The sequence below is a fragment of the Pholis gunnellus genome (genome assembly GCF_910591455.1).
Source record: "Pholis gunnellus genome assembly, chromosome: 21".
Taxonomy (NCBI): domain Eukaryota; kingdom Metazoa; phylum Chordata; class Actinopteri; order Perciformes; family Pholidae; genus Pholis; species Pholis gunnellus.
Genome location: NC_136548.1, coordinates 5,440,381 through 5,451,207, shown reverse-complemented (window position 1 = coordinate 5,451,207; position 10,827 = coordinate 5,440,381). Strand labels below are relative to the sequence as shown.

The 10,827-nt window shown below is 41.9% G+C and overlaps 1 protein-coding gene across 1 annotated transcript in view; it reads right to left on the bottom strand.

Annotated features, from left to right (window-relative positions):
- Window positions 1–3,281: 3,281 nt before the first annotated feature.
- pemt (phosphatidylethanolamine N-methyltransferase) overlaps window positions 3,282–10,827 on the bottom strand; it is a 54,455-nt gene continuing 46,909 nt past the window's right edge. The window contains exons 6-7 of the mRNA XM_079183232.1: window positions 7,211–7,285; window positions 3,282–4,679 (exon numbers count right to left, since the gene is read on the bottom strand). Of these exons, the coding sequence (XP_079039358.1) occupies window positions 4,625–4,679; window positions 7,211–7,285 (130 nt within the window). The 3' untranslated portion in view covers window positions 3,282–4,624. The remainder of the gene's footprint in view (window positions 4,680–7,210; window positions 7,286–10,827) is intronic.

The window sequence follows — 10,827 nt, the reverse complement described above, 5'->3', positions numbered from 1 at the left end:
TCACATGCTCCTGAAGAGAACTGCTAACAGCTATTTAATAGGCTGATAACAATCAAAGCAGGGTTAAGAGACACCTTACAACCATCAGTTTCATTTGTATGAAAGCCAGGCTCTGAGTCACCATGCAGCCTCGACGAGGGGTACACATATGCGGTGTCGGTACTAATCCTCACCTTATGGACCGGATTTGTTTTGACTTGATTTGTCTCACTCAGTTACCAATCAAAGGCGTGACAGAATTCTTTTTTTTGAAAAGCTTGAATAGTAAGAACTAGTGGCCTTCATTCAAAAATAATAGTTGAAAAATGAACTTAAATTTGTGAACGGTGTCTTTATGTGATTTCATTATGTTCTAATTACTTAGATTACCAGCTACATTCAATTTATGAGCGATCATTTTACGGTGCTAATAAAACGGGAATCACAAAAACAGCAGAACACTGAACCCTCAACACAGATACAAACTAAACTGTTAGCGAGTCCGGCTTTGAGGAACCCGTGAGCGCTAGATAAAGGCTTTCCCCCTCCAGGTTCCCACAGAAGAAAACTCCCTTAGTCAGTGTGACTGCCCCCTGAGCCTTCATACTCTGGGCTAATCAAAAAGTGTATTGTTGTGTCCGCGTCGGATCAGGTCAACAAACTACAGAGCGTGCGTCACAGAGTCAGTGGACCAGAGCCCCCGTTAACTCCAGTGTTTCCCCGAATCGTCCTGCTAAGTTTAACCAGACCTCCACACTGACCCACCGTGTCCCATGACCTGGTCACCTGTGTGGATACATTGTTCAATGAGTCATGACTGTTTCCAGCATGCCGCGTGTCTCCGGGAACCTGCAGAGCAAGAGGAATAATGTGTGTTCTCGTGTGGGAGAATAGGTTTCCACCAGTGTTTAAACACCCCCCCCCCCCCATTACATTACTGTTGCTGCTCTGGAAACAACATTTAAGTAGCATTCACACTGCCGCTCAGCAACCATCCTGACAACCGCCCTGCAAGAGCGTTACCCCCAAAAAAGCAAAGCGTTGTAACGGCGTGGCTGCTGCCGCTGTGGTCCAAGTCGTCAGCGGCAAGCTTCGGTGAGTGTCACAAGCATTATCAGAGTCTCCTCCTACGCTCTTCTTTTCCTCTTTCTTCTTCAGCCTCCTACTATTTCCGCACTAAATGTCTGCACAACTACCTCAAACACTGTGTACTATAGCATCAGTAGACGCAGCGAAGGTTTCTGACCATCTTGGACACCTTTTGGAAGTACGACCCAAATATTACGGTCATGTATTTGACAAATTGTTACACCATTTCCCTATGTCTGCTGCCATTGAGTCAGACCCTGTGTTGGCCTATTGATGCTCCTTTCTACACAACAAAAACCTATCCTGTGTGACCTAACATGACCTCACCTTGTACTTTAACTCAACTGAAAAGCATTCACATTTATACACTTTAGGATTTGATTGTGGGCGATACATCTGCATGGAGCTTTTGAGCGGACAGGGCAGGGACATGAGATTAATCAAGTATTCTATGTTGCTCCTTTAAATGCTAGACTTAGCGCTCTTATACCACGACTGAGGACTGAGGTCTCTGATAGAAGTCGGTCGATAGGAGTGTGTTTCAGGCTCTCTGTGCTGCTCTAGTCTCTGACGCAAGTAGCTACTCGCTGCGACTAAAAGAACAGAGGTGTGTTAGAGACCACTTGCTGGAATCGCTGCTCTTCAGGCAGTGATCAAACACAAAATACCTCGCTTGCTTGGCATTTTAAAGAAAAATGCCAAGCAAGCGAGGTATTTTGTAGTTATTATTTCTTGCTGTATACTTACTATACCCTAGGATGAAAATTCATTGCAATATAGTAGAGAAATATTTGTGCTTTTCCATCCCGTTTGAATTTCTTTGTTGATATTCTGCACTCTGGTGAGAGTCATTCATAATCCACGTTTTGCAGTGACCTCTTAATGCCCCTGTCTGTCAAGAAGACAGTATAGTAGTTGCTGTAAGTTCCACTCTATTTTTCTCTTATTTCCTCTTTTCTCTTAAAGTGCAGTCAGATAAGCTCTCTTCAACCACATTTCCCCGCACTCAGCCAAGGATTAGCAATACAGAAATATTGGGGAGAGTAATCACATGTTGGACTGTGAGTGATGACGCACTGCTACAATAATGACAAAAATGTGCTTGAAAACTCCCGAGCAGATAAAAGATTGCTCCTTACGTCGAGATTGCTTTGACTGCACAGTCAAAGTTGAACAAGAGTGAATTTTGCACTGAAACAAGAAACGCATTGAATTTGTCTGCTGCACAGGCTACAATTGAAGTGTATGGGTGAAGGAGCAAATATCGATGCGCCGTACAGCCATTGCAACCGTACTGTGAGACTGTACTTAAGCAGAGTGGAGCAATACCAAAGACCTGAAATGAAAGGAAAAAATAGCAGAGCCATTTACTTTGGATTATGACTCAAATTTAGGAATGCAGGCTCCTCCGTAAATAGAAAAATAGTAGCAAGTAAGCAGTTACTTGAAGCTATAGTTGGTAATCTTGAGAAACTAGCAACAGTACGCTAGATTAAAAAAAAAATGATTCAACTGAAAAACCCCAGCACAGTGTTGCCAACTCTTTTCCAATGAAAGAAGCTAGCAGCACTAGCGGCAAAAGGCGCTAAACCTAGCGAGAAAGTCGCCAAGTCGGCAACGCTGACGCCCATCACTTCAGTCCTCCCTCAGAAGCCACTCCCCCCCAATTTATCATAATGAACATAAACTAAAAAAAACATGTCTATTGTTAGTACTCACTGCTATCAAGCTAAGAGCCTGTGGAAGACTCTGATGTCAGGCAGGTAGCCCGTCCAATCAGTTCATTTGGGTAGAATTAAATTATTGGACTTATTACAGTCCTGCGACAGCCAGAGCTACCACATTTCTGTCTTTTTTTGTTTGTTGTCAAAGCATTTGATTGAATAATGATTGCGGTTGGGGATGTAAAGAGAATTTCACATTTTTTGAAGAAGATTACCAACCGGGGCTTTAATCACAAACCACTCAAATGTGTCGTGTATCAGAGGGGCTCCATTAGCACCGAGTGCTGCAATCATGAAGAGAGATGCTACCGTCCGATTATCCCTGACTCAATCAAAGAGAAATGAATCATGCACGATGCCCCAACATCTGCCTGAAAGCGGTACATCTGCCAAAATGCTGCTGTAAGTGCATCAATTAGTCGTCGTGAGACACAAATAAGAGACCTCACTCATTTATTACATGACAAGTATCCCACATCAACAGGCAGTGTGTGCTGTTCAGTTCGGAATGGTTTGCATAGGTACACAGTATGAAGCTGGTACAGCTCCTCTGACATTTAAAAGGGTTCATTTATCACATTGTACAACAGTTCCAAAAACAATGGCAGTGTGGAAGGCTATCTCGGATTTGTGTTGGTTTGTGTGTAAAATACAAACACACTTGAGCCAAAGTCTTCATGCGCAACAACTCCTTATACCAGTTGATCCGGGAAGCTGTCACTTTACAGACAAACTGTGTAAATCGAATCCAGCACAGTATTTTCAGATAAACATGCTCATCATGTAGGGTTTTTACATGACTTATAAAAGAGAATTATTGGGAACGTGTGGCAGTGAGAAACTAGTGGAAAAACATTTTTAGGAAATATGCTAGCTGCTTCCCGGTGTTCTAAGTATTTGACTTCCGAATATCTTTTCCAGAATAGCACACAACACATCGCAAATAGCACAAGGAATGTCAACAGTACAGACAGTATATCAATTGCCACTTCATTTCATTCAGGTGTGTGCGGCGCAGGGTGCCGGTATTGTGCATGCAGCCCGGTAACAATACCTGACGTGACTTTGAAAAGTGTGCTCTGTGTATAGCGCCTCAGTGAGGGTGGATAGGTTTGCTGTTTTCTGTTGCAGATCTTCTTCGTGATGATGGCTGTTGTTGGCGGTGGTGGGTGTGTTTTTACTCTGCATCCAGCTTTAAAGGAATAGTTAGACATCTTTGAAAAAAAACCTTATTTGCTTTCTTGCCAAGAGTTCGATGAGAAGATCAATACCACCGGTTCAAGTAAGACGCTCGAGCCGGGAGGAGGTAAAGTCTGGAAACTTAACTATTTCCAGATGGACATCCGTCCATCATTCTGCCCAGTAGTTCTGTGTAGCATCTGTTGCAGTTGCCTGGCACGATCATGGTGGCCACGCGGCTAAGCTAAGCTAAGCTAAGCTAAGCTAAGCTAAGCTAATCACCCCCTATAGTTCTAGCTCCGTACGTACCTCAAAAGTGGTATCAATCTTCTCATGTAACCTTGAACAAGAAATAAATTAAGATCGTTTCTCAGATTATCAAACTATTTCTTTAACGTGCCATCCTCCAAGTACGCCATGACCATTACATTAGGAAAACGGCTCAATGTAGCATCCACGTTAATTAGAAGAGCATCAAACCAAATCACAAATGGAACACTTGCGGCCGCAGTGTGAACGAAGCCTTTGAATCCACAATGGAGGTGGATTAATGATCTACGCTGTTGGTGAGTCCGTCTGTCCTCTCGTCCGTCCGACAGGAAGGGAATCCTCAGCCAAACCAGGAGCAGGAAGCGGCCGGGGCGGGATGGGATTTACTCATGCTTGCGGTGCAGACTCCTCTCCTGATAGATCAGTTCTGTGAATGGGCTGTAAATACAGCAGAACAAACATATAATGGGGCAATAAATCAAGAGACTTGAACGCCGTACCACTCTGTGCCAGGATAGCTTGTGTGTGTGATGAACCGTGATGGAGCCTGAGCGCATGTATGTGGGTGGGTGTGTGTGAATGATAGGGGCGATGCCTCGTGTCTCTACATGTTCCTCCACTCTGCACATGAATGCTCCGACAGTTTTACGCCACCGAAACCCCCGCAAATCAAACAAACGGCAGTACCAACGAACAGCAGCTCGGGATTAGAGCTGTTGTCAGGGGGGGGGCTCATATTTCTTTGGCGCTCTATTGCTCAAGTGGTCATTCTTTTGGAATGACGAGTCATGCTTATTGTTTCATGTGATTATGTAGTGCTTTAACTCATACTGCATTTGCCAAGTCAGAGTCACCTGTTCATTGAATACCGGTATATCTTCCTTCACAGTTATACTGTTACTGTTGTTGTAAAACATTTGATGGAAGTTTGAAATTGAATTTGCAATTATATGTTAACAAGGACAATGTCAGACAGACGAACAATTCAAGTTTATACTGTTGTGTTACTTTCGTCCCCACTGACATGGTCCACAGTTACAATGTGCAACATCCGTTTAAAGTCTAACTATATCAAAAGTCTTTCAACGTTTGTGCGAAATAACACCTGGCATGGATAGACGCCGAGTTGTGAAAATATTGTATCTTGACAGTACTGTGAACAGTGGCGCTGATCAGAGTAGAGTAGCAGTCAATACGGGACAAGGGACAAACCCCATTTAGCCCAATATAGTGGACGTCCGGGGTAAGAGGACGATTGGTAACCCTAGTTAGCAGTAAGTACCTTTTTCAGCGTGCTAACTTCCAGTTCCACCAATCTAAGCGATTCTACGAAAATATATTAATTTCACAGCATTTTAGACTCAAAAGACCCCAAAACCAGGATACTGTGGAAGGGCATGTATACATGCAGGTAGTTAGTCAGCTGATCCACAGGATCAGAATTCAAGCTGGATGTTTGAATGACAACTTTCGGAAACGTCCAACTACGCTGGATTAAAACACTTAAAACTGTCGGAAGCGAAATACTTAACCACAAAATAAATAAACTGTCGTCAGCAGTTTCAATTAACAGAAAGATTGCAAACAAGTGAGAGATGTAATTAATTCTGCGTCTATTTAAGCAATCAGTGAAAGCCTAAAAGCCTCCTGGAGGTTAGCAGATGTGGATATTAATTTTAAAAAATACTATAGGACACTACAGAAAATATCATATGAAACCATCGAAGAAAAGCTGCGATGTAGGGTACATTTTCTTAACACTTCTAAATTTCTTTACTAATTTATAGTATATATAGTATATAATGTAGAAATGCTTAATCAAAAATGGATTTAAAACACATATTGAATCATAAAACGTGGCCAGGACATCCACAAGTGAGAGTCAGATACTGATCTCTGTATCTCTGTATCCATGAAATCTGGATGTTTCTTATCACTGCCCAAATATCATCAAAGGCATATTAAGACTCATTTACAGACGTTGTCTTGTCGATGGCGAGAGATTCTAGCATCATCCAGCCTTCAAGTTTATTTCAGGGATTTATTAATAGATGTGAGGGGAATAAAACTCATTATTTGGTGTCAGCTTTCAGCGCTGCATCTAAATCTGCATCGCAGGGGGTCGTGAGCTAGAAAAAGCTGACAGCCATTGTCCGAACTCAATAGACGTTGATTTCCATTCGCAGTGTGGTTGCTGCATCGCTGCCATTTCACCCATTTCAGTCACGGCGTGTGGCAATATCCAACCGGTCGCTTCGCTACCCTTGCAGAGTTCAACTAAATGAGAGCATTCAGAGTCTATGCCCGAGGCAGATGATGAATATAGCATCGTATGAATCTTTTCCCAGGCACAGTGTGAGGTAATAATATCTGGCACCTGCCTTACCTTCTATTCACAGGTTTGGGGCTGAATGACACGACCGTGGAATCGGCGCTGCCGTAAATTGTCACAGCGGTATGAACACCTGCGCTCTCATTAAGTCACTTTCAGGGACATTACATAGACTTGCATTCATTTTCTGGAGACACACCCGAACCCTAACAACTACTTACCTAACTCTAACCAATTACCCCAAAATCAGCTTTTTCCCAAATAGGGGAAAAAGCACACACGAGTGCACACAGCGGCTGCCCCCATGCCGAGCTCTGCCTCTTTTGTGTTTGGCTTGTGTGTTTCTGTGTGGTACGTGGGTGTGTCCAATTTCTGCCTGGGTTTGTCTGTGCGGCCCCATGTCCAGAAGTAGGTCGCTCATGACTGTCCTATAGGTCCGTGGCTAATCTCGTAATCGTTATGGACGAGGAGGAGGACGTTTTGGACCTAAATGTATCCGAGAGTCTAAATGATCTAAATTGAAAGACGTATGCATCCGCGATCATGTCTGAGAGTGGCCTGATTGGTCCAATTTCACGGTGTCTGCCGGTGCATATTGGGGTTCATTGTTATTAGCCAAATGCATTTGAAGACTTACCCCTCAAATCGTATCGCCGCCTTGTAAACCACGGCTACTATGGCGGTCAGGACGAGACCAACAGGACTGGCACCACTGGAGACAGAGAGGGAGAGGAAAAAGAGGGAGACGGCTGGGTTAGGAACACAATATGTGATGGAGATGTATCAGTGGTCTCCGACTGATGTGAAGTGCGTACTGATGAATACATAGAGAGAGCGACGGAACAAAGACAGCACATCTTAAGACTTATTATAAAATCTTTATCGCTGTGGCCCCCCCAAAACATTTCAAAATAAACCATATTCAAGAGTAGAACAAAAAAAAGGAGGATATATTCAATGATAAATAGAGTAAATTGTGAGGTCAACTTTGTATAAAGAAAACAAGTAATGATAAAACAAAACAAAAACAGTTTAAAATCTGTTCTCCCATGTAGATCATCCTTATGGACAAAAATAAACACACTGACCTTGACTCATTTTGTCAAGAAAGAGAAAGAACCCGGTACAAATCATATAGGAGCGCTTTCATTCAGAGCACACAGTATGAGTAATGCGGTGGACATTATTATAACAAAAGAAAAAGCACTCGCATGTGGTGCAGAGGAGTGAGTAGCAAAAGGCTATGATCTCTATTATCGCTAATATCTGTAGACACATATTTATCAATATATACACCGTGTGTGCTCTGGTTCAATCCCTCGTCCTTTTGAAGCTTACCATTTCCAACTTTGGTATAAAAGGGGAAGAAAGAAAGAAACCTAATCAATGAGAAAATCCCACTGTCACTGCCTGCTGAACTTGATTCGCTGATGAGGCTTATGAAACTGTCCACCCTGACCTACATCGGCAGTAATGGAGGCAACAGCATACAGAGGACAAAAAATACAGCTCCATTTAGTGCTTTTTCTGGACTTTTTACAGCCAGTTACAAAACATTATTTTAAAAAGGCATCACAACAAAGGATGTTCTTCCAACTGTGAATTTCTTCCGATGGTTCCATAATATCAATATCATTTAAAAGGTCCACACGCTGTTGCTCTCTTAGGCGAAATGTATTAGCGCTTACACAAGCGACGTTTTGAGCTAATGCTTTTTGTCCGACTTCGTAACATCAAAAAGGACAAATTTGATGACTTTAGACTCGACAAAATCAAAAAGGTCTTGCAACTTATGTGGACATAAACACCAAAGACTCGTGTCCTCACTTGGACCTTTTACTTGATGCCAATTCCCCCCAATTTCAAAGATTTAAAAAGTAGGTTATTTTTCAAAAAAAGTGTTCCAGGAAGCAAATCATTTCCTGAATAAAATAACTTTAAGGCCGTTCCTTCGCAGCAAGTCAACACTTAATCCCCCCGGATCCATTTGACTGTGAGGAACTAATGTAATGTTTCAGAGCGAAAAAAAATAAATAGGTAAAGACCAAAGAATATTTCATACACGAACAAAAACTATGAGGTGGTCAACAAAAAACAACAACATATTTCAGTATTCAAAATGTGCGGGTTTAAAATGACAGACTGAGACACAAATACCACTACTATCGGTGAAGAGCACATTGAGACTTGTTTAGGACTCGAAACTCAAAAGTTTGGGGCTTGGGACTTGTTAGTCTGGATTTGGGAGTGGACTCAGGACTTGCCTGTATTGAATTGGGACTGGAGTGCAAAGACTTGAGGCTTACTTGGTGCCGCGTCACCGTAGACTCGTACTGTCAGTGGAGTGAGGAAGAAATGGTTTGATATGAAAATGGCTTGAAGAATACTTGACATAGTATGTGATGTTGCACTGTCAGGCACTGCAGTGAAACCTTTATTTTAAATAACAGCAGTCTAATTTGCTAGTCTAAATACTAGCAAATTTGTGAATTTGGCAAGTTCTCCTAAATCATTCGTACCAAGCCACTGAAGAACGAATCTGTTCACACGAGTGGTTCTTGCATGAGGCCCGCTGGCTTGGTCCCACCTTTGGTTTCATGCTTATTAAGAAAAGAACATACACACACACTTAGTTTAGTGTGCTGTGGTGGTGCTGGTTCACCAGATGTCAGCTGATTGGGAAGAAGCCTGAGAACAAGTTCCCAACCACATAATACAGAAATGTGTACTTGGAGAATCAGAGCTTACAAGTTCATTCCCGATGCAAAGATGCCTCTTGAATAATAAAAAAAGAAAAGCCTCTTAAAGAATAAGCAAATGCTTCGATAACAAGGAAATGTTTTTTAAAGAAGTTCCAATGCAGAAGTTGGGTTATTTTTAGGCAAGCAACTCTTGCTCAGAACACTCAAAATCAACTTCAATCAGAAAAGTGAAGATGACAAAGAAGTCTCATAAGGACCCAAAGTTTCTCGCTGACAATCTCTACTGAAATGATGTTTGCACTTATGTCAGGGAAGGATCAGAATGACCCGGGGTTGCCATTCCCCACCTATTTTAAGCCCTAAAGAAAGGAGGTTCTCGCAACCTGATTGGCCAAGAGGGGGTATCCACTAAGCTTGCTCTCAATTCTAAATTAGGAGCCTGTCCCCACACACACCCTGCACAGCAGATGATCTGAATGAGCCTCCAATCAACTCTGGGGAAGCGTGACATACAGTTCAAAAGAACTGGGGAAAGGGAAATGACAGCAAGAAGCAAATAATGAGGGACTGCTACAGAGTCAACATGCTAATTAAACAGAAAGTACAGCTGAGGCTGATGGGAAAGTCATTAGTTTTGCAGGTGACGTTAGATATCAGCTGCTGTTACTATTAGTAGTAATCATTTTTCAAATATGTCTGCTATTAATGATGTTACTGCTATTACAGATCTCATATATCATTTCTGTCATATGGATAGACTGTCCTGCAATTCTATTCTGTTGTTCATTTGGTCAAAAAGAATGTGTTGATGTTTCATTTTCTACATATTGCCCAGACCTACTTCATCAATGTACGTATAATGGTAATCCATCCAATAGTTGAGACATTTCCCTCAAAGCCACTTCTACCTCATGGTGGCTCTAAAGGAAAAATCAGGAGTTACTAAAATCATGCAATTCCCTGTCTGGGAACCATGACTATACAATGGAACCATGATTATTATGCTGCTAGCATGGAAAAGAAATCAGTTCAAATATCACCGTAGTGTTAATATATATTGATTGATATACTTATGTACTGTGTATATATATATATATATATATATATATATATATATATATATATATAAAAAGTTGGGGCACAAACTATTTCTTCTGGAACCCCAAAAACCTGGATGGAAGACGCCACCAAGAATGGGGAGAATAATATATTATTATTTTTGTAATCAGAGAACTGATGAGCTGGAAGGCAATTCTTTTGACTTCTACGTTAGTTGGCCTACAACCTTAGTCCTACCTAAAATCACACTGATTTAGGCTCATAGTTGAAATACAATGTTTCCCTCCCTGGAGGATAACCATAAACCAGGCCAACAAATGTGAAGTGATGACAGGTTCGACACTACCTGCGGTTTCCAAAGATTACCTCTTACAATTCCTTCTGCCTTTTCACCTTTTTAAAGATCGAAGGAGCCTCAGAAAATAGTATTTACCACTGACCCATATAACAAACTGTCATAGTTACTCACGACAAACCCGAAAGTGGTCAGATC